This window comes from Rhinopithecus roxellana, chromosome 13 (assembly GCF_007565055.1).
Source record: "Rhinopithecus roxellana isolate Shanxi Qingling chromosome 13, ASM756505v1, whole genome shotgun sequence".
Classification (NCBI taxonomy): Eukaryota; Metazoa; Chordata; class Mammalia; order Primates; family Cercopithecidae; genus Rhinopithecus; species Rhinopithecus roxellana.
Genome location: NC_044561.1, coordinates 107,001,077 through 107,025,732, shown reverse-complemented (window position 1 = coordinate 107,025,732; position 24,656 = coordinate 107,001,077). Strand labels below are relative to the sequence as shown.

Here is a 24,656-nt window from a genome sequence, read left to right as displayed (position 1 = left end):
TAAACATAGAGACACTATTCTGCACCTTGTTTTTTCATCACTTCATACTCTATCTTGCAGACCTTTCCATATCAATATGGAGAGCAGCCTCATTTTATTTCAAACCTGCATAGTATCCCATCAAATGGATGCATTCTATATATCCCATCTCATAAGGAGAAAAAGTTTGTTTCCAATATTTTGTTATTACAATGTGGCAATTAACATTTTTACCCATTATTTTGCATATTTATTTGTAATATAAATATCTATTAGTGGGATTAGTCAGTTGAGGTTATTTTAAAAGTTTAAATAGCATTTTAAAAGTTGACTTAGGCCGGGCACGGTGACTCACACCTGTAATCCCAGCAGTTTGGGAGGCCGAGGCAGGTGGATCACCTGAGGTCAGGAGTTTGTGACCAGCCTAGCCAATTTGGCGAAACCCTGTCTCTATTAAAAATACAAAAATTAGCTGGCTGTGGTGGTGCGCGCCCGTATTCCCAGCTACTCGGGAGGCTGAGGCAGGAGAATTGCTTCAACCCGAGAGTGGAGGTTAAAGTGAGTCAAGATCACGCCACTGCACTCCAGCCTGGGTGACAGAGCAAGACTCCATCTCAAAAAAAAAAAAAAAAAGACTGATATTATTAAATAGCCTACATGATGTACCAATTTACACTGCTTTTAGGTTTGTCTGTTTTCTTGATATTATACACTCTGTCTTACAGACTCACAGCAACATGTCTTGGAACTCTACTTATGTCAATATACATAGATCTACCTTATTAAAAAAAAAAAAAAACAAAAAAACATTCTGGGTGCAGTGACTCACACCTGTAATCCCAGCACTTTGGGAGGCCGAGGCAGGTGGATCACCTGAGGTCAGGAGCTTGAGACCAGCCTGGCCAACATGGCGAAACCCTGTCTCTACTAAAAGTACAAAAATTAGCCAAGCTTGGTGGCAGGCACCTGCAATCCCAGCTACTCAGGAGGCTGAGGCAGGAGAATCGCTTGAACCTGGGAGGCTGAGGTTGCAGTGAGCCAGGATCGCGCCACTGCACTCCAGCTGGGGTGACAAGAGCGAGACTCCATCTCAAAAAAAAAAAACAAAAAAATAGGCTGGGTGTGGTGGCTCGTGCATGTAATCCCAACACTTTGGGAGGTCTAGGTTAGAGGATCTCTTGAGCCCAGGAGTTTGAGACCAGCCTGGGCAATATAGTGAGACCTTGTCTCTACAAAAATAAAAATAAAAAATAATTAGCCAAGTGTGGTAGTGTGCACCTGTAGTCCCAGCTACTTGGGACGCTAAGGTGGGAAGATCCCTTGAGCCCAGAAGGTTGAGGCTGCATTGAGCCGTGCTGGCACCACTGCAGTCTAGTCTGGGTGACAGAGTGAGACCCTGTCTCAAAAAAACAAAAACAAAAGCCTTACAGTTTTCCACTGTATGACATGACTATAGAGAATTTATTTAGTTACTCTTATCGACAGACATTTGGGCGGTTTTCAATTGTTTGCTTGTTTGCTGCCACAAATAATGCTACAGTGACTATCCCTGGATATACAGAATAGTTTCAGAGAAGTGAATTGCAAGATTGATAGGTATATACATTTCACATTTAACAGATGCTGTCAAATTACTCTCCCAAAATGCTGTACCACTTTAGACTTCCACCCTAAGATGAGCCTTAGGGTGCCATCTGAAACTTGCCTATGTGCTTCCCTCTGAGTCAAAGCTCAAAGTCTCAGTTATCATTGGGTTGTCTAAGCCCTGAGCCCCCCTCTGCAGAATCTGGATGGACAAGCTGAGTGTTGAGAAGGTTGTACATAAATGAGGGGCAAGCTGTCCCTCATTAACCAGGTGGTCACTCAGGTAACACACACCCTCTCTAAAGGAAAGAGGCCACCTTGGAAGAAAGTGAGCTCCCCATCATTAGAAGCGTCCAAGTGGAGGTTCAGTATCAACAAATGCACTGAGCATTTACTTTGTGACAGATCTTGGGCCTGGTGTTTCATCCCAGAGATGAGTCAGCCTTAGTTCCTGGCCTCCCAGAGCTTGACACTCATGGAGAAAATAGACAAGTAAACAGACAGCTGTACTAAATACTGAGTTGGACTTCCTTTTCTGACAATAACGGGAACTTCCTGCTACACAACCCAAGGAGATGCTGGAAATAAAAACAACGAACATCCTTTAAAATGCACAACTGAATCTGCAATAGTTTGGGTTTTTAAACAAACATTTGGGGCATTGAAGTTTTGGGCTTACATGAAATTAGAGGTTGCAACTGAGACCCCTGATAAATCTAGGACCCTCAAAGGGCTACACCCACGGTGAAAGAACAAACTAGGGGAAAAACAAACACCTACTACCGAAGGAAGACAAAAAGGATGCGTCCATCTTGACCTGGTCTTTGGGCAGGAGGGAAAAACGATCTCCTGAGAATTTGAAACCACATGCCTACCCTCCATGAGTCTGGCGTTCACATTTGCATCACCTGCATGGCTGGGAATCTCAAAGCTGAGAAATTAATATAAAAAGAGACCCACTCTGAAATGATCTCTCAGATGCCTGGAAGAAATACATGTAAATCGTCTCTGGAGTGGCCACTTCTGCCTTGCCCCCCACAACCCCATTGCAGGCTACACAGGATTCCTATATATAAACTAATTGATTGGAAGTCAACTGTACTGTTTAATACTAAAGGAACATGATCTTCATCAATAGGCAGAAACGTACAGGCATAGCCATACTACATCTACAAAATGTCAGTATCAAGCAGCAGCTTCAAATCCAAAACGGTGATTAGATATAAAGTGAAATTGTAGTTGGCGTAGAAGGCAGCAGGGAAGTTGAGCCAGTGATGATGTGAAGTCTATGAAACTCTGTGGCTATAAAGAATGTTGAGCTGTACACTCTGTCGGAAATAGTAAAGATTGTCGCAAAGTATTCTGAGGCCCGTAGGAGTGTGAAGTAAATGACTAAGGCAACTGTAATAGATAATGCTTGGAGTATATGCTTGCTTTTCATTTTCTTTTCTTTTGAGACAGAGTCTCGCTCTGTCGCCCAGGCTGGAGTGCAGTGGTGCGATCTCAGCTCACTGCAACCTCGGCCTCCTGGGTTCAAGTGATTCTCATGCCTCAGCCTCCCTAGTAGCTAGGATTGCAAGCTGCCACCAGACCCAGCTAATTTTTGTATTTTCAGTAGAGACAGGGCTTCACCATGCTTGCTGCCACAAATAATGCTACAGTGACTAATCTTGGATATACAGAATAGTTTCAGAGAAGTGAATTGCAAGATTGATAGGTATGTACATTTCAAATTGAACAGATGCTGTCAAATTACTCTCCCAAAATGCTTTACCACTTTAGACTTCCACCCTAAGATGAGCCTTAGGGTGTTATCTGGAACTGGCCCGTGGGCTTCCCTCTGAGTCAAAGCTCAAAGTCTCAGTTATCACTGGGATGTCTAAGCCCTGAGCCTGATCTTGATCTCCTGACCTCAAGCGATCCACCCGCCTCAGCCTCCCAAAGTGCTGGAATTACAGGCGTGAGCCACCGTGCCCAGCCAAGTATATGCTTTCAATTACCTTCTAACAGGGTGTGGTGAGCTCAGGTTATTGAAGACCCCTGAAGCCAATAAAGCGGACGTGCTAAGAAGGTGTCCTTGTAAGGGGTTAAGAGGATGAATACCTTTTGGGGGCCAGCAGCCTCCTAGCTCTGGGGTGGATTGATACTTTCCAAACATTAGTTTATAATCTAAATTTATAAAATATACAAGAAAACAATTCACCATGAGGAAGATTCAGTAGACACAATGAAGAGAAAAACCAGACTCCCACGAACTTCAGATAACAGAAGTATCAGATAGCCATCATGAAGTGCAGGTAGACGCAGCTACTAAGTGCTTTGGGAGCATAAAGAAGTAACTGAATATGGCAGGGCAGTGTGGCTCACACCTGTAATCCCAGCTCTTTGGGAGGTCGAGGTGGGCGGATCACGAGGTCGGGAGATCGAGACCATCCTGGCTAACACGGTGAAACCCCCGTTCTCTACTAAAAATACAAAAAAAAAAATAGCCGGGTGTGGTGGCGGGCGCCTATAGTCCCGGCTACTCGGGAGGCTGAGGCAGGAGAATGGTGTGAACCCGGGAGGCAGAGCTTGCAGTGAGCCGAGATCGCGCCACTGCACTCCAGCCTGGGCGACAAAGCGAGACTCCGTCTCAAAAAAAAAAAAAAAAAAAAAAAAGAAATAACTGAATACCTGATGGAATAAAAGTCTCCATAGAGGCCGGGCGCAGTGGCTCACACCTGTAATCCCAGTACTTTGGGAAGCCGAGGCGGGCGCATCACCTGAGGTCAGGACCAGCCTAACCAACATGGAGAAACCCTGTCTCTAATAAAAATACAAAATTAGCTGGACGTGGTGGCACATACCTGTAATCCCAGGTACTCAGGAGGCTGAGGCAGGGGAATCGCTTGAACCTGGAGATGGATATTGCGGTGAGCGAAGATCATGCCATTGCACTCCAGCCTGGGCAACAAGAACAAAACTCCATCTCAAAAAAAAAAAAAAAAAAAGAGAGAAGTATTCATAGAGAAAGAAACTTTAATAATGGGTCTTTTGGCGGGGTGCCGTGGCTCACGCCTTTAATCCCAGCACTTTGGAAGGCCAAGGCAGGCAGATCACCTGAGATCAGGAGTTCAAGACTAGCCTGGCCAACATGTGAAACCCCATCTCTACTAAAAATACAAAAATTAGCCGGGTGTGGTGGTGCATACCTGTAGTCCCAGTTACTCGGGAGGCTGAGGTGGAAGAATCACTAGAGCCCAGGAGGTGGAGGTTGCAGTGGGCCAAGATTGCCCCACTGTACTCCAGTCTGGGCGACAGAGACTGCCTCAAAAGAAAAAAAAAAAAAAAAAAAGAATGGGTCTTTTGTAAAATAATACATGATTTATATATATATATATATATATATGGGTCTTGAGGCCAGGTGTGGTGGCTCATACCTATAATCCCAGCTGTTTGGGAGGCCAAGGCAGAAGGATTGCTTGAGGACAGGAGTTCTAGACCAACCTGGTCAAAATAGCAAGAGCTCATCTCTGTATCATGTAAAATAATGAATTGAATTTTTTAAAAAAAGGAATGGATCTTGCCAGCCTGGCCAACATGGTGAAACCCCATCGCTACTAAAAATAAAAAAATTAGCCAGGTGTGGTGGCACACACTTGTAATCCCAGCTACTCAGAGGCTGAGACAGGAGAATCGCTTGAACCCGGGAGGTGGAGGAGGTTGCAGTGAGCCGAGATCACGCCACTGCACTCCAGCCTGGGTGGCAAGAGTGAAACTCCGTCTCAAAAAAAAAAAAAAAAAAAAAGGAATGGGTGTTGAAGAATAAGTAGAACTTTGCCAGTTGAGGATAAGTGCTGCTGGGGTGGAGGGTGGGGTGTAAAAAGTAGAATGTACCAAGGGAATCATCACTGATCATTTATTTTCTCAGATGCAAATGGGCAGCACAGTGGGGGATGAGGCAAGAGAATTAGGCAGGTCAGATGATGCTTGGCCTTGCAGAAGGGCCAGCTTAAGAATTTTGATTCTTGGCCGGGCGGGGTGGCTCAAGCCTGTAATCCCAGCACTTTGGGAGGCCGAGACGGGCGGATCACGAGGTCAGGAGATCGAGACCATCCTGGCTAACACGGTGAAACCCCGTCTCTACTAAAAAATACAAAAAAACTAGCCGGGCGAGGTGGCGGGCGCCTGTAGTCCCAGCTACTCGGGAGGCTGAGGCAGGAGAATGGCGTAAACCTGGGAGGCGGAGCTTGCAATGAGCTGAGATCCTGCCACTGCACGCCAGCCTGGGAGACATAGCGAGACTCTTGTCTCAAAACAAAAACAAAAACAAAAAAAAAACAAAAAAAAACAACACTAAGCTTGCTCCTTTATTATCTCCTTCCTTTCTATACCCTACCCTTCCTCCTCAGCTACAACAACAAAGCAACCTAATCCAGCTCAACCCAACCCAAACCAACCCAACCCAAATTATTCTCATTTTCTCAGGCAGAGCAGCTTAACCACAGTATCTAGAACTAACAGACAGATCCTGGTTCTGCCACTTACTAGCCTTGTGACCTTAGGCAAATTAAACCTCTTTCTGCCTCTGTTTCCTCATCAGTGATGGAGAAATAATAGCACTTGTAACGGTACATGTACTAAACGAGATAATATACGTAAAGCACTTAAAATAGTACTTAGCATCTAGTAAGCACTCAATATTTGCTAGCTATCATTACTATATTAATCTTTTTGTTGTATAAGCTACTGGATACCTATGCCTTCAGGGTTATTTTTTTTTTTTCAAGGTATGGCTTCTGAATCACAAACATTAGAATTACCTGGAGAGGGCCGGGCGCGGTGGCTCACGCCTATAATTCCAGCTACTAGGGAGGCTGAGGTAGGAGAATCACTTGAACCTGGGAGGCGGAGGTTGAGGTGAGCCGAGATCGTGCCATTGCACTCCAGCCTGGGCAACAAGAGAGAAACTCCGTCTCAGAAAAAAAAAAAAAAAAAAAAAAAAAAAAAGAATTACCTGGAGAGATTAAGAATGTAGATTCCTGGGCTGGGCTCCACACTAGGTCTAGTCTCTAGGTCAGAACTAGAAAATTTACACTTCAAAAATCTAGGCTGGTCATGCCAGTAATCCCAGCACTTTAGGAGACTAAGGCAGGAGGATCACTTGAGCCCAGGCATTCAAGACCAATCTGGGCAACATAACAAGATCCCATCTCTATAAAAAATAAAAGTAAATAAAATAAAAAATACATCTCCCAGGTGATTCTGACGCTTACTAATTTTTTTTTTTTGAGACGAGGTTTTGCTCCTGTTGCCCAGACTGCAGTGCAAATAGTGCGATCTCAGCTCACCACAACCTCCACCTCCCGGGTTGAAGCGATTCTCCTGCCTCAGCCTCCCGAGTAACTGGGATTACAGGCATGCGCCACCACACCCAGCTAATTTTGTATTTTTAGTAGAGATGGCGTTTCTCCATGTTGGTCAGGCTGTTGTTCTTGAACTCCTGTCCTCAGGTGATCCACCCCCCCTCGGCCTCCCAAAGTGCTGGGATTACAGGCGTGAGCCACTGTGCCCAGTGCTTACTAATTTTTTTTAAGATACCAAGATACAAGTTGGATGCAGTGGCACACACCCACAGTCCCAGCTACTTGAGAGGCTCAGATGGGAGGATCACTTGAGGCCAAGAATTTGAGGCTGTAGTGCATTACAAATGCCCCTGTGAATAGCCAGTGCACTCCAGCCTGGGCAACACAGTGAGACCTGGTCCCTAAAAAAATAAAAAATATTGAGATATAGTACACATAGCATAAAATTCACTCATTTAAAGTACATTATATATATATATGTATCTTAGTGCTTCAATTTCTATGAACTATATACATACATACTATATATGTATGTATATAGTTCAGTGTGTTTTTGGTATATTCAGAGTAGTACAACCATCACCACAATCTATTTACTTTTTTCTTTCTTTTTTTTTTGAGAGGAGTCTCACTCTTGTTGCCCAGGCTTGAGTGCAGTGGCACGATCTCGGCTCACTGCAAACTCCACCTCCCGGGTTCAAGTGATTCTCCTGCCTCAGCCTTCTGAATAGCTGGGATTACAGGCACCTGCCACCACGCCCTGCTAACTTTTGTATTTTTAGTAGAGACAGGGTTTCACCATGTTAGCCGGGATGGTCTCGATCCCTGACCTCGTGATCCACCACTTTGGGATTACAAGTGTGAACCACCACACCCAGCTAATTGTTGTATTTTTAATAGAGACAGGGTTTCACCATGTTGGCCAGGCTGGTCTGGAACTTCTGACCTCCAGTGATAATGCCCATCTTGGCCTCCCAAAGTGCTGGGATTGCAGGTGTAAGCCACCACAAGTGGTTTTTTTTTTTTTTTTCTTAGATGGAGTCTCACTCTGTCACCCAGGCTGGAGTGCAGAGGCTCAATCCCAGCTTACTGCAGCCTCCTCCTACTGGGTTCATTATATTCTCCTGCTTCAGCCTCCCAGGTGGCTGGGAGTACAGGTGTGTGCCACCACACCTAGCTAATTTTTTTTTTTTTTTTTTTTTTTTTTTTTTTTTTTTTTTAGTTGAGACAGGGTTTCACCATCTTTGCCAGGCTGGTCTTGAACTCATGACCTCAAGTGATCTGCCCACCTCAGCCTTCCAAAGTGCTAGGATTACAGGCATGAGCCACTGCACCCAGTATCACAATCTAATTTTAGAACATTTTCATCTCCCCTGAAAGAAACTCTGTATTTATTTATTTATCTATCTATGACAGAGTTTCACTTTTGCTGCCCAGGCCGGAGTGCAATGGCGCAATCTTGGCTCACTGCAACCTCCGCCTCCTGGGTTCAAGCGATTCTCCTGCCTCAGCCTCCCAAGTAGCTGGGACTACAGGCATGCACCACCATGGCTGGCTAATTTTTTGTATTTCAGTAGAGACGGTGTTTCAGCATGCTGGTCAGGCTGGTCTCGCACTCCTGACCTCAGGTGATCCACCTGCCTCAGCCTCCCAAAGTGCTGGGATTACAGGCATGAGCCACCGCACCCAGCCGAAACTCCGTACCTACTGGCAGTCATTTCTCGTTCCCTACTCCCCCAGTCACCACCCCCAGCCCTAGGCAAGCACTAATCTACTTTCTGCCTCTATAAATTTGACTCTTCTGGACATTTCTTTTTAAATATTTTTTGAGGAAGAGTCTCACTGTCACCCAGGTTGGAGGGCAGTGGCCACAAACATGGCTCACTGCAGCCTCGACCTCCTAGGCTCAAAGTGATCCTCCTGTCTCAGCCTCCTGAGTAGCTAGGACCACAGGTGCCTACCACCACGCCTGGCTAATGTTTTACTTTTTTTTTTTTTTTGAGGCGGAGTCTTGCTCTGTTGCCCAGGCTGGAATGCAGTGCCGTAGTCTTCCTGACTGCACCTCCACCTCCTGGGTTCAAAGTGATTCTCCTGCCTCAGTCTCCTGAGTAGCGGGGATTACAGGCACATGCCACTAGACCTGGCTAATTTTTGTATTTTTAGTAGAGATGGGGTTTTGCCATGTTGACCAGGCTGGTCTCGAACTCCTGACCTCAGGTGATGCACCCACCTTGGCCTCCCAAAGTGCTGGGATTATAGGCGTGAGACACCGTGCCCGGCCATGTTTTACTTTTTTATAGAGACGGAGTCTCCCTATGTTGCTCAGGTTGGTATCAAACTTCGGGGCTCAAGCAATCCTCCCGCCTCAGTTTCTCAAAGTGCTGGGATTACAGGCGTGAGCCACCATGCCCACCTATGGACATTTTATATAAATGGAATTATATAGCATGTGGTCTTTTGTGACTGGCTTATTTCATTTAGCATAATGTCTTCAAGGTTTATCTGTGTTGTAGCATGGATCAGTACTTAATTTTTTTTTAATTGTCCAGTTATATTCCATTGTAGGTATACCACATCTTGTTTATCCATTCATTTGGGTTATTTCCACTTCCTGGTTTTATGAATGAGCTATGAATATTTGTGCATAAATTTTTGTGTGGACATATGTTTACATTTCTCTCAGATATATAGCTAGGTGTTGAGTTGGTGGGTCATAAGTCAACTCTGTTTAACACCTTGATGAAATACCAACCTGTTTTCCAAAGTGGATACAATATTTTATGTTCCCACCTGCCATGTATAAAAGCTCTAATTTCTCCACTTCCTTGTTAACATTTGTCACTGTCAGTTTTTTTATTATTTTTGTTTTTGAGACTGAGTCTCACTCTGTCGCCCAAGCTGGAGTGTAGTGGCGTGATCTCAGCTCACTGAAACCTCCGCCCCCTTGGTTCAAGCAATTCTCCTGCCTCAGCCTCCCTAGTAGCTGGGATTACAGGCGTGTGCTACCATGCCTAGCTAATTTTTGTATTTTTAGTAGAGACGAGGTTTCAACATGTTGGCCAGGCTGGTCTTTTTTTTTTTGAGATGGAGTCTTGCTCTGTCACCCAGGCTGGAGTGCAGTGGTGTGACCTCGGCTCACTGCAAGCTCCGCCTCCCGGGTTCATGCCATTCTCCTGCCTCAGCCTCCCGAGTAGCTGGGACTACAGGCACCCACCACGCCTGGCTAATTTTTTGTATTTTTAGTACAGATGGGGTTTCACCATGTTAGCCAGGATGGTCTCGATCTCCTGACCTCGTGATCCGCCCACCTCGGCCTCCCAAAGTGCTGGGATTACAGGCATGAGCCACAGCGCCTGGTATACTGTCAGTCTTTTATCATAGCTATCCTACTGAGTTTGAAATGGTATCTCATTGTGGTTTTGATATGCATTTCCCTAATAACTAATAATGTCAAGCATCCTTTTATATGCTTATTGGCCATTTGTGTATCTTCTTTGGTAATATGTCTATTCAAATCCTTTCCCCATCTGGGTATTTGTCTTTTATTACTGTCTTTTTATTACTGAGTTGTAAGAATTCTTTAAACATTCTGGATAAGTCCCTACTCAAATATATGATTTGTAGATAATTTTCTCCCATTCTGTGGGGTTTTTTTTTTTTTTGAGAGAGTCTCACTCTGTTGCCCAGGCTGCAGCGAAGTGACATGATCTTGGCTCACTGAAACCTCTGCCTCCTAGGCTCAAGCAGTCCTCCCACCTCAGTCTCCCGAGTAGCTGGGACTACAGGTGCATGCCATCATGCCTGGCTCATTTTTGTATTTTTTGCTTTTTTTGTAGAGATGGAGATTCGCCATGTTTCCCAGGCTGGTCTCCAAATCCTGAGCTCAAGCAATCCACCTGCCTTGGTCTTTCAAAGTGTTGGGATTACAGGTGTGAACCACTGTGCCTGGCTTTTTTTTTTTTTTTTTTTTTTGTAGAGATGGGGTCTTACCATGTTGCTCAGGCTGGTCTTGAACTCCTGGGCTCAAGTAATCCTCCAGCCTCCAAAATCTCAGCCTCCAAAAGTGCTGGGATTACAGGCCTGGTCCAGTTTTTGTTTTTTTTTTCTCTTTGAGATGGAGTCTCACTCTGTTGCCCAGGCTGGAGTACAGTGGCATGATCTCAGTTCACTGCAACCTCCACCCACTGGGTTCAAGTGATTCTCCCATCTCAGCCTCCCGAGTAGCTGGCATTACAGGTGCCTGCCACTGAGACTGGCTAACTTTTGTATTTTTACTAGAGATGGGGGTTTCATCATCTTGGCCAGGCTGGCCTTTAACTCCTGACCTTGTGATCCACCAGCCTCGGCCTCCCAGAGTGCTGGGATTATAGGCGTGAGCCACCGCACCCAGTCTTTAAATTTTTTTTTTTTGAGACAGAGTCCCGCTCTGGTGCCCAGGCTGGAGTGTAGTGGCACCATCTCGGCTCAATGCAACATTCGCTCCTGGGTTCAAGTAATTCTCCTGTCTCAGCCTCCCAATAGCTGGGATTGCAGGTGGCCGCCACCGTTCCTGGCTAAGTTTTATATTTTTAGTAGAGATGGGGTTTCACCATGTTGGCCAGGCTGGTCTCGAACTCCTGACTTTAAGTGATCTGCCTGTTTTGGCCTCCCAAAGTGCTGGGATTACAGACGTGAGCCACCGCGTCCAGCAGTTTTCATTTCTTGATGGTGTCCTTTGGAGCACAGAAGTTTTTAATTTTGATAAAGTTAAATTTACTTATTTCTCCTTTTGTTGCCTGTGCTTTTGGTGGTATATCTAAGAAACCATTGCCTAATTAAAAGTCATAAAGGTTTACTCCTATGTTTTATTCTATGAGTTTTATAATTCTAGCTTCTGTATTTGGGTCTTGTGTTTTTTTTTATTGAGAACCACTGGTTTTATTCATACTTCATGCACACTCATTTTGAGAACTACTGATTTGGGTCACATCTGTCTACAATGGCTAATCACTGTTTTTCCCAAAGACAATCCTCACCCTAAGATAAATTTTTAAGTCATCTGTTAGAATGATGTAAATAATGTAACAGCTAAGTAATGTTTACTGAGCACTGGGTATGTGCTAAGCATTTTACATTGTACAATCTTGCTCAATCTTCACTATGAGGTTAGTGTTACAATTACTTCCATTTTTATGATGTAATACACTCCACTGTAAGATGATGCAATATATCCATCTCCTCCTTTTATGTAAAAGGAGATACCAAAACCTACATATTTAAGAAGGAAGGCTGTGCAGACTAAATAAGCTCATGTGTGTTAAGCATATGGTACACTGCTTGGCACAGAGCAGGGGCTCAAAGGATGAGTGCCCCTCTAATTTCTTCATGATCCCCTCCTCCAAAGGAGACCCTGCCCCTTCCACTGGTCCAGAAAGCTATCAGCCCCAGGGCTGATTTTTGCATTCTTTTAGAATCCCATTCCCCTTTTTTTCTTTTTCTTTCTTTTTTTTTTTGAGACAGTCTTGCTCTGTTGCCCTGGCTGGAGTGCGGTGGTGTGATCTCAGCTCACTGAGACCTCCGATCCTCGGGTTCAAGTGATTCTCCTGTCTCAGTCTCCCAAGTAGCTGGGATTACAGGTGCCCGCCACCTCACCCAGCTAAATTTTTTGTATTTTTAGTAGAGATGGGGTTTCACCATGTTGGCCAGGCTGGTCTCGAACTCCTCACCTCAGGTGATCTGCCTGCCTCTGCCTCCGCCTCCCAAAGTGCTGGCCATTTTTTTTCTTTTTTTTTTTTTGAGACAAGGTCTTGCTCTGTCATCCAGGCTGGAAGGCAGCAGCGTGATCTTGGCTCGCTGCAGCTTCAACCTCCCAGGCTCAAGTGATTCTCCCACCTCAGCCTTCCCAGTAGCTGAGACTACAGGCGTGCGCCACCATGCCTGGGTAATTCTTATGTTTTTTGTAGAGACAGGTTTCACCATGTTGCCCAGGCTGATCTCAAACTCCTGGGCTCAAGTGATCCTCCCGCCATGGCCTCCCAAAGTGCTGGGATTATAGGCGTGAGCCACTGCGCCTGGCTGATTCCCCCTTTTCTTTCTCTCATTATGGTTTGTGATTTTTTTTTTTTTTCTTTGAGACAGAGTCTCGCTGTCACCCAGGCTGGAGTTATGGTTTGTGATTTTACTTACGTTATTATTTAACTATTTTATCTCTTCAGCTGCTTTCCAAGTTAAGTAAGGGCAAAGGCAGATGGTGCCATTTTGTCTCTGCAGTATTCCCCAACACCCAATAGAGGGCTTGTGGGAACACAGAGATGTTTGAAAAATGTACACCTGTTCACATCATTTCTGGTTTAAAATTCTCCAGTGGCATATGGATTGCACTTTGAATAAAGCCCAAATTCTCAACCATGGCCAATAGGTCCCTATCTGATTGCCCCTCGTCTTTCCATCCACAGCTTCTTCTGTTCTCTCCACTTGAGCCATACTTGTTTTCTTTCTGATCCTCAAACATACCTTGTCCTTTCCCCACTCAGTCCGTTCCTTCTGCTTGGAAGCTCTGATCAATTTCTCATCCTTTAGGTCTTAGCTCAAATCACCTCTTTGTAGAGTCTTCCCTGATCACCTTATCTAGTGTTACCACCCTTATTATTACACTAGTAGTTATTCTCAATCATACACTGTTCCCCTCCCTCCCTCCCTCCCTTCCTCCTTTCCTTCTTTCCTTTGACAGAGTCTGGCTCTGTCACCCAGGCTGGAGTACAATGGCACTATCTTGGCTCACTATAGCCTCCGCCTCCCAGGTTCAAGTGATTCTCTTGCCTCAGCCTCCTGAGTAGCTGGGACTACAGGCACAGGCCACCATGCCTGGCTAATTTTTGTAATTTTAGTAGAGACGAGGTTTCACCATGTTGGGCAGGCTGGTTTCGAACTCCTGACAAGTCATCCGGCTACCTCAGCCTTCCAAAGTGCTGGGATTACAGGCATGAGCCACCGCGCCCAGCCTGTTTCATTTTCTTCACAAATACGAAATTTCCTTGCATATTTAATATTATTATTGCTAATATTTAAGCACTTACTATATATTAATTAATGAAGTGTGCTGCTTAATGCTTATTAATGAGCTCTCCAAACCCCAAACCCTTGATTTGTAGTGTTTGCTGATTCCTGTGGTGTAAACACTTGCATCAGGAGGGATTTTCAATCTATCAACCTGAGGAAACTGAACACCACCATTTGGGAAGAGAAAGATATAGTATTTGCCATACTGATACAGTGGTGGTAAATAATCTCAAAAGCACATATAAAACAAAAGTGTGGTAAAATAATTAGAAAGTGAAGTGTTGAATATGTATTCCCTTGTTTTCAATATAAGTCATTTAACTGTAGGTTTATATATCTTAATTTTCAAAAATGGTTGTGTTTAAAAGTGACTGGCAAAATTTCTAAGCCTTCCGGCCGGGCACAATAACACAAGCCTGTAATCCCAGCACTTTGGGAGGCCTAGGCAGGCGGATCGCCTGAAGTCAGGAGTTCGAGACCAGCTTGACCAACATGGAGAAACCCTGTCTCTACTAAAATTACAAAAAATTAGCCAGGCGTGGTGGCGCATGCCTGTAATCCCAGCTACTCGGGAGGCTGAGGCGGGAGAATCGCTTGAACCTGGGAAGCGGAGGTTGCAGTGAGCTGAGATCATGCCATTGCACTCCAACCTGGGCAACAACAGTGAAACTCCGTTTCCCCCCCCCAAAAAAAGATTCTAAGCTTTCCTCAACCGTCCCTAGTGAGCCTACAATCAGCACCTTTTCCAGCACAGAAGGGTTAAGCGACTTGTTGAAGGTTGCAGAGCTAATAAATCAGTCTACTACCCCCAAACGTATCCGTAGAACCTAACATAGTGCCTGGAAAATAGTTGGCATTTAACAAACAACTGCCAGGAAAAAAACAACAACACACATTTAACATAAATTGTTAAAAACATAAAAAGTTACCAGCCTGGGCAACACGGCAAAACCCTGTCTCTACTAAAAGTACAAAAACTTAGCGGGGCATGGTGGTGCTCACCTGTGGTCCCAGCTACTCTGGAGCCCGGGAGGTCCAGGATGCAGTGAGCCGGGATTGAGCCACTGCACCCCAGCCTGGGCGACTGAGACCCTGTCTCAAAAGCAAAAAACCACCAAACATAAAAGATAAACATTTTGGGCCGGGCGCGGTGGCTCATGCCTGTAATCCCAGCATATTGGGAGGCCAAGACGGATGGATCACCTGAGGTCAGGAGTTCCAGACCTGGCCAACATGGTGAAACCCCACCTCTAGTAAAAATACAAAGTAATAATAATAAGAAGAAGAAGAAGTGGGGTTGGTGGTACATGCCTGTAGTCCCAGCTACTTGGGAGGCTGAGGAGGGAGGATCTCCTAAGCCCGAGAGGTCATGGCTGCAGTGAACTATGATCAGGACACTCCAGCCTGACTGTCAGAGTGAGACCCTGTCTCTTAAAAAATAAAAAATAAAAAAAGAGAGAGAGAGGCTGGCGCGGTGGCTCACGCCTGTAATCCCAGCATTTTGGGAGGCCGAGGTGGGCGGATTCCCTGAGGTCAGGAGTTCGAGATCAGCCTGGCCAACATAATGAAACCCCGTATCTACTAAAAAAAATAAATAAATAAATAAAAAATTAGCCGCGCGTGGTGGTGGGCACCTGTAATGCCAGCTACCTAGGAGGTGGAGGTTGCAATGAGCCGAGATCGCGCCACTGCACTCCAGCCTGGACAACAGATCGAAACTCGGTTTCAAAAAAAATAAAAATAAAAATAAAAATTTTGGCATTGAAAACATACAAGCAAGAGTGAAATTAACATCTGTTTAAAGTCTCTCACAATCCCAGGAAGTCGACTACTTCCGCTTCTACTTTCAGCAGCGTTTCAGCCCCGCTACAGCGACGCCGTTTCACAATGCACCTGAGATCTGAGAAGGTTTCGCCCCACCCTCTGCACGCAGCTTGAGGCACCCGCTTTCCGTCGCTCCGGCCCGCCTCGCCGCAAGGCTTTCTGGGAGTTGTAGTCCCCACGTCTAACCGCTCCGGCGGCAGCGGCGGCGCGCGCGCCCGCGCGCGGAACTACAGAGCGTGGCGCGCAGGTCGCCAGGCTCTTCCGCCTCGCCTTCACTCACCGCCCGCGCGCCCGCCCCAGTTATCATGGCGGCTCCCTTGGCCCTGGTGCTGGTGGTGGCTGTGACAGTGCGGGCGGCCTTGTTCCGCTCCAGTCTGGCCGAGTTCATTTCCGAGCGGGTGGAGGTGGTGTCCCCGCTGAGCTCTTGGAAGAGAGGTGAGGCCACTGGCTCGAGCAGACGGTCAGGCCCCGCCTGCCCTCCTGCGGCCTCTGTGAATGGGAGGCGGGGGCAGTGACCGCCAGCGCGCGGTTCCTAGAGAAGTGACCCTCTCGTGGGGTACTCGGGGAGGGCGGGGCCTGAGGGCGGGGCTGATGAGGGGAGCGGGCGTGGGGACCGTGTCGTGAGGTTTGGGCCCTGGGGGCCGGACCACCTAGTGGTGGGGATCTGAGGGGGCGTGTCCCATTCAGTGCCCTGAGTCGACGGAGTGTGGTCTGTGGAAGGGTTGGGATAAGAGGAGGAGGTGCTTGTGCAGCGCGGTTTGCAGACGAGTTTGGGATTTGGGGCGGGATCGCGAGGGGTGCTCCCTGGGGTGAGAGGTGATGTGTGAGGGGGTCCGGGATGAGGGGACCAATTTTGCTTAAGCGAGGAGAGTGTGCGTGTGCTTTAGACGTCTCTTCTCAGTCTGGGACTTGCAGGGCAGTTTTTGTTACTGTTCCTTACTAAGTTCTTCATCAAACATTGTTTTATACTAATGCCTACAGCGAGAAACAGAAGTTGGGCTGAAATAACTGAACAGGCTAGTGAGGGAGACAAATCGTTATAATAATTTATGAAAAGTGTACTTTCTATGTCCACCCAGTTCCTTAGTATTTTGACGCTGAATAAACTATCCCCTCTCTTTCCAGTTTTCCTAAGAATGTGGGATTTGAGCTGACTCTTGAAGGATGTAGGGTTTTGGAAGGGAGATTAGAGAAAAGGGTAGTTCCAGGTAGCAGAAAGTAAATGGGATGAAGAAACATTCAAAGATGTGAAATGTCCAAAATAGGGGAGTAATGGGGTGGAAGCTAGGTTTAGGCCAGAGTTTGATGAATTAAACAAACAAACAAACAAAAAATTTTTTTTAACTGAAGTACAATATACATACAATACTTATTAATTAAGTGTAGAGTTCAATGAATTTTTACAAACTGTATTCACTCATGTAGCCAGCACCTACTTCAAGCAACAGTACCAGCACCCCAGAAGTCCCCTTTGTGTCCTTTAAATGCTAAAGTTTTTTGTGTTTTTGTTTTTTGTTTAGAGACAGGGTCTTGCTATGTCGCCCAGGCTGGTTTGGAACTCCTGGACTCAGGCAGTCTCATTTGGCCTCCCGAAGTGCTGAGATTTCAGGCGTGAGCCATGGCACCTGGCCAAGGCTACAGTTTTGATGTTATCCCATAGAAATGTTGACATGGGGAATGGCATAATGAATGGGTGTTTTATGAATAGAGTTGAGGTTTCTAAAAATGGTAACAGTTTATATACCTTTTCTCGTTTAGTTCTCACTTTTATTTCTATGTGATAGATGGTGTTATTTTCCCCCTGTTGCAGATGAGGGAACTGAAATTTAGAGAAGTTAATTTGCCCAGGTTTCCTACTTGGGGAATGGGAATAAAGATAGTAGTAAGTCATGTCTGAGATTGTAAGACCTTGCATTTGTTACCTCTGCATACTATTTTTTTGTTGAACTAAATCGAAGCCATTTGGTTCCTGTTTTCTTCTGGGTAACTGAAGACCTGAGGCAGTATTAGGCCCTTCTGCTTCTACTCCCTATTAGGAGCATTTCTCATCTCATAATTACTTGTTTATATCTGATTTTTCCACGTTTTCTCTCTCTCTCTCTCCTTTTTTTTTTTTTGAATCGGAGTTTCGCTCTCGTTGCCCTGGCTGGAGTGCAATGGCGCGATCTCGGCTCACCATAACCTTTGCCTCCTGGGTTCAAGTGATTCTTCTGCCTCAGCCTCCTGGGCAGCTGGGATTACAGGCATGCACCACCATGCCCGCCTGATTTTGTATTTTTAGTGGAGATGGGGTTTCTCCATGTTGGTCAGGCTGCTCTCTCTCTCTCTCTCTCTCTCTCTCTCTCTCTCTCTCTCTCTCTCTCTCTCTCTCTCTCTCTCGTCTTTAAAGAGACAGGGGCTCACTCTCTGGCTCAGGAGATCCTCCCTCCTCAGCCTCCCAAGCAGCTGGTAGCTGGGACTACAGGCATGTACCACCAACCCTACTTATTACTGTATTTTTTGAAGAGATGGAGTTTCACTTTGTTGCCTAGGCTGGTCTCAAACTCCTGGGCTTAAGTGATCCACCCACCTCGGCCTCCCAAACTGCTGGGATTGTAGGCATAAGCTACCACACCTGGCCTTTTCCGCTACATTATGAGCTCCTTGAAGGACTCTGTTTTATTCATTCCTGAATTCTTTTATGTCTGGCATAGAGTAGGTGTGTAGTTACTGTTGAATAAATGGGGAAGAGAAGAAAGCATAGGATCTGGTTACTTACAGGAGGTTACTTACAGGAGGTTACTTACAGGATAGACAGGTGAAGGATTCAAAGATGAGACAATGTTGTTTGGTGATTAAGAGCACAGTGTCTGGAATGTTAGAAAAGGTTTGACTCTGTCTCTAGCTCTGCAATTTATAAGCTGTATGAATTCTTTTTTTTTTTTTTTTTTTTTTTTTGAGACAATTTTGCTCTTGTTGCTGAGGCTGGAGTGCAATGGCACGATCTCGGCTCGCTGCAACCTCCGCCTCCCAGGTTCAAGCGATTATCTTGTCTCAGCCTCCTGGGTAGCTGGGATTACAGGTGCTCACCACTGTGCCCAGCTAATTTTTGTATTTTTAGTAGAGGTGGGTTTCACCTTGTTGGCCAATCTGGTCTTAAACTCCTGACCTCAGGTGAGCCGCCCGCCTTGGCCTCCCAGAGTGCTGGGATTACAGGTGTGAGCCACTGTGCCCAGCCAAGTTATATGAATTCTAACATCAATGTTTCCATCTGTAAAATAGGAAATTATGTATCCCGTTCAATGAGATAATCCATGTTGAAGCGCAACATGATAATGAAAGCCAAAAAGGTGAATTCTAAGGTTTTGAGTTGAGATAATAGGAAAAATAGTGCTGACATGGACTGAAATAGATGAATCAGAAAGGACATAGTAGTGTTTCATGTGTGTATAATGTGATAGTACAATACTCACAGGTTTAGGTCTGGAGCTTGAGGCCAGTGCCAGGGCCAGAGAGAGAGAGAGATTTGTTAACCACCCATTATCTGGATCTGACTAAATCAGCATGATTATTTGTACCTTTTGGGAGGGAAGGTACAACATCTGTAATCATTACTTTTCTTCAAAGTGTACCTTAAATGGGATGTATATATAAATACGTATATATATATTTTTTGAGATGGGGTCTTGCCCTGTTGCCCAGGCTGGGGTGCAGTGGCATGATCTCGGCTCACGTTTTTTAAAGCAGCTGATTATATAAAGCCTGAAAGACAGGCATTTAAAAATAGTAAAGTAGGACCCCTTCTGGGGTCATTGCAACCTCCACCTCCCAGGTTCAAGCGATTCTCCTACCTCAACCTCCTGAGTAGCTGGGATTATAGGCGCCCACCACCACGCCCGGCTAATTTTTTGTATTTTTAGTAGAGATGGGGTTTCACCATGTTGACCAGGCTGGTCTTGAACACTTGACCTCAGGTGATCCACCCGCCTGGGTCTCCCAAAGTGCTGGGATTACAGGCTTGAGCCACCATGCCCGGCCAACTTTTTAATATTGTAGTAAATGGTAGGGTTTTAAAAAATGTTTTTACCAGCCTGGGCAATATAGCAAGAGCCTGTTTCTACAACAAAAATTAAAAATTAGCTGGGTATGGTGGCATGCACCTATAGTCCCAGTTACTCGGGAGGCTGGGGTGGGAGGATCACTTGAGCCTGGAAGGTTGAGGCTGCAATGAGCTATGATCACACCATTACACTCCAGCCCAGACAACAGAGTGAGTCTCAAAAAAGAAAGACAAAAAAAATGTTTTACATGTTTTATGTAACCTGACCCTTTGCCCAGATCAGTTATCAATTAAGTAATGTGATGCCATACTTAATCATCAATTAGCAGAACCACACTCCAGGCATTTGCTAGAGAATACACTAACGAATCCACTGATATACAGTATCTAGCAAAAGCATATTTGAGATGAATTACATTTTAGGCAACTGCCTAAAAGGTGTGCAGTCTGTCCTCTAGCTATGTACTCATAAATTTCCATCTGGATTAAACCAGACAAGTGGAGAGTGATGTGCTTGGACAGCATCATACTGGTCCCCCGTAGAGTTGCTTTTTTACTGCTCTGTGGTAGGATGCCATTGGCTAAGAGTGAGAAATGCCTTGTGATGTGACCTGATGAGTCATCTCTTTGGGTCTCCAGTAAAGCTGTTAGTGAATGATTTAATAGCTGTTACACAGCAACCTCTTTATGCAGCTCCTTGAGGAGGTTTCCTTTTGGTCCCAGTATAAGGACCAGTTACAATGGTCTTGAGCAATATACTTTGTTTTATTTTATGGCCACCATGAATTATAAAATTGATTAGGTTTCCTTCTTTAGGGTAGTCCTATAAAGTTTAAAGTTGTAATTGTAGCCCACTCCTTACAAATATGTAGTGGTCTTTTTTCTTTTCTTTTCTCTCTGTTTTTGTTTATTTGATACAGGGTTTCCCTCTGTCACCCAGACTGGAGTGAGGTAGCATGATCATGACTCGCTGCAGCTTTGACCTCCTGGGCTCAGTTGATCTTCCCACTTCAGCCTCCGAAGTAGCTGGGACCACAGGCACACATCACCATGCCCCAGCTAATTTTTGTTTTTTTGTAGAGACAAGGTATCCTTATGTTGCCCAGGCTGATCTCGAACTCTTTGAACCCCTGCCTACCTATTTTTTAATAGGTAACTCAGTCACATGATTCAAAAATAGAAAGTAGCTGGGTGCAGTGGCGCATGCCTGTAATCCCACCACTTTTGGAGGCCAAGGTGGGAAGAGTGCTTGAGTCCAGGTGTTCAAGACCAGCCTGAGCAACATGGCAAGACACTGTCTCTACCAAAAAAAAATTTAGCTGGGTGTGGTGGCGTGGGCCTGTGTTCTCAGCTACTTGGGAGGCTGAGGTGGGATGATCGCTTGTGCCCAGGAGGTTGAGGCTGCAGTGAACCATGTTTGTACCCCTGTACTCCAGTCTAGATGATAGAGTGAGACCCTGTCTCCAAAAAAAAGAAAAAAAAACCAAAAACTATTTCTTTTGAATAATTATAAAATAATACATCCTCATTGCTAAATATTTAGAAAAGGAAGATGAAAAAAATCAAGCATCTTCTGTAATCTTGTCACCTAGAAATGCCATTGTGAACATTTAAATATTTTTCCAGGCATTTCTCATTGGTTACATGTTCATTCTCTGTCTTTCAGATAATTAAATGAATGCTTATAAAAGTTTAAGATAAAACTCTACAAACCTATTAAAAACTATGCAATTTTGAGAAGCTGAGGCAGGCAGATCACTTGAGGTCAGGAGTTCGAGACTAGCCTGGTCAACATAGTAAAACCCTGACTCCACTAAAAATATAAAAATTAACTGGTCTGGTGGCAGGCACCTGTAATCCTAGCTACTCGGTGGTTGAGGCAGGAGAATTGCTTGAACCCAGGAGGCAGAGGTTGCAGTGAGCCAAGATCACGCCACTGCACTCTAGCCTTGGTGACAGACTGAGACGCTCTCAAAAAAAAAAAAAAAAAAAGGCAAAGGGCTGGGCATGGTGGCTCACACCTGTAATTCCAGCACCACTGTAATTCCAGCACTTTGGGAGGCTGAGGCAGGAAGATTGCTTGAGCCCAGGAGTTTGAGACCAGCCCAAGTAACATGGCGAAACCCCGTCTCTGCAAAAAATACAAAAATTAGCTAGGCATGGTGATGCACACCTGAAGTCCCAACTACTCGAGAGGCTGCAATGGGAGGATCGATTGAGCCTGAGAGGTCAAGGCTGCAGTCAGCCCTGATCATGCCACTGTACTTCAACCTGGGCAATAGAGCCAGATCTTGTCTTGGAAAAACAGTTGGCGGGGGGCAAAGGACATGAACAGACACTTCTCAAAAGAAGACATAACAATTGGCCAACAAGCATATGAAAAAATGCTCAACATAATTAGTCATTAGAGAAATGCAAATCTAAACCACAATGAGATACTATCTCATACCAGTCAGAATGACAATTATTAAAAAGTCAAAAAATAATAGATGCTGGCAAGGTTGTGGAGAAAAGGAAACACTTATACACTGCTGGTGGGAATGTAAAGTAATTCAGCCACCGTGGAAAGCAGTTTGAAGGTTTCTCAAAGAGCCTAAAACAGAACTGCCGTTCGACCCGGCAATCCCATTACTAGGTATATACCTAAAGGAATAGAAATCATTCTACCCTAAAGATGCATGCATGTGTATGTTCATCACAGCAGTATTCACAATAGCAAAGACATGGAATTAACCTGAATGCCCATCAATGGTGGACTAGATAAAGAAAATGTGGTACATACACACCATGGAACACTATGCAGCATAAAAAAAGAAAGGAATGAGATCATGTCCTCTGAACCAACATGGATAGAGCTGGAGACATTATCCTAAGGAAATTAATGCAAGAACAGAAAACCAAATACAGCATATTCTCACTTATAAGTGGAAGCTGAACACTGAGTACACGTGGACACAAAGACAGTAACAGTAGATACCTGGGCCTACTTGAGGGTGGAGGGTGGGAGGAGGGTGAAGTTGGAAAAGCTACCTATCAGGTACTATGCTTATTACCTGGATGATGAGATTATCTGCATTCCAAACCTCTATGACATGCAATTTACCCATGTAACAAACCTGGACATGTACCCCCTCAACCCCCAAAAAATTTGAAAAGGAAAATAAATAAAAACCAAGAGAAATTGCTAAAATAGTCATTTTTTAAAAAATCACCAAAGAAACCTCTTATATTTTACATGCTGTGTTTTGACCTACTTTTCATTTAAGAATATTTTATGGACTGCTTTTCTTCAGTAAATATAGATCTCTAATATCCTTTTTAATTTTAACTCTTAATTTTGAAATAATTTTAGACTTTCAAAAAAGTTGCAAGAATTGTAGGTAGAGTTCCTGTTTACTTTTCATTCAGCTTCTAATGTTTAACATTCTACATCACCATAGTGCAATGACCTAAACCAGAAAATTAACAATGATACAATGCTATTAACTAATTACAGGCCTTATTAGAATTTTATCACTTTGCCCCACTAATGTCCATTTCTAGTCCAATATCCAACCTGTGATTCCACTTTGCACTTAGTTGTTTTGTTGCCTTAGTCTCTTCTAATCTGGGATACTTCCTTGGACTTAACATTTAAAAAATTTTTAATTTAATTTTTGTTGGTACCTAGTAGGTATATATAGGCTTAATATTTTTAAGAGTACTTGCCAGTTATTTTATGTTTCCATTTGGGTCTGCCTGATGTTTTCTCACGATTAGACTGAGGTTATGCTTTTTTTGTTTTGTTTTGTTTTGTTTTTGAGAAGGAGTCTCACTCTGTTGCCCAGGCTGGAGTGCAGTGGCACAATCTCGGCTCACTGCAACCTCCGCCTCCCAGGTTCACGTGATTCTCCTGCCTCAGCCTCCCAAGTAGCTGGGATTACAGGTGTGTGCCGCCATGCCTGGCTAATTTTTGTATTTTTAATGGAGACAGGATTTTGCCATGTTGGCCAGGCTGGTCTTGAACTGCTGACCTCAGGTGATCTGCCTGCCTTAGTTTCCCAAAGTGCTGGGATTACAGGTGTGAGCCACCGCCCATGTAAAATTATTATTTTTCCCCTTGCAAATATTTTATTTCTCATATTTTTGCCCACTAATTTTAGCATCCAATGATGATACTTGCCTTTTGTGATTATTACTATGCATGGAGTATGCCAAGTGGTGATTTTCTATTTCATTGTTCTTTCTACATTTGATTCTTAGAATTCTCTGTAGGGAAAAGCTCTCCTTTCTCTTCCACTTATTTATTTATTATTTTCCCATAGTATAATGTTAAGTATAAAGTATTCCATTATATAGAGATACATATTATATCATAATTCATTTAAATAAATCTTCATTAATGGGCATTCCGATTACTTCTAATTGTTCAGTACTCTGAGCACTGTAAGGAACATACCTCTTTGGGCACTTGTCAAGTTATTTCCCTAGGATAAACTGCCCTAAGAAGTACCATATCTGGATCAGAAGGCACACACTTAAAAAGCACATATTGCCCTACTGAAAAGTTAATACAAATGAGCAGCATATGAGAGTGACTGCCCATTTCCTCACACTATGGCAACATTTCTCACCAGCTTCTAATTTGTTATCTTATTGTGCTTTGGAATGGGGAAGATTATGCATAAATGAGACATTGTTGAGAGAGGGTGAGAGTTACAAGGAACTAGAAGGAAGCAGATAGTTTAACATAAAACTGTCTTATAATGAGTGCTGCCCACAGTGCGAAAGGATGCTGTCCATGAAAGAGTTTCCCGTCATCAGAAATGTTCAAGACTTAAAGCCACTTGCTGGAGATGAGGTAAAGG

General features: G+C 44.5%; 1 protein-coding gene across 3 annotated transcripts in view; it reads left to right on the top strand.

The window, feature by feature from the left end:
• The first annotated feature begins 15,878 nt into the window (after nt 1-15,878).
• Nucleotides 15,879-24,656, top strand: part of PIGU (phosphatidylinositol glycan anchor biosynthesis class U) — a 108,537-nt gene continuing 99,759 nt past the window's right edge. Inside the window, exon 1 of one of the 3 annotated variants that reach the window (XM_010386502.2) lies at nt 15,879-16,205. In XM_010386502.2, coding sequence (XP_010384804.1) covers nt 16,076-16,205 — 130 coding nt within the window. In that variant the 5' untranslated portion in view covers nt 15,879-16,075. The remainder of the gene's footprint in view (nt 16,206-24,656) is intronic. The other 2 variants (XM_010386504.2, XM_030913924.1) reach the window with 2 other exon arrangements.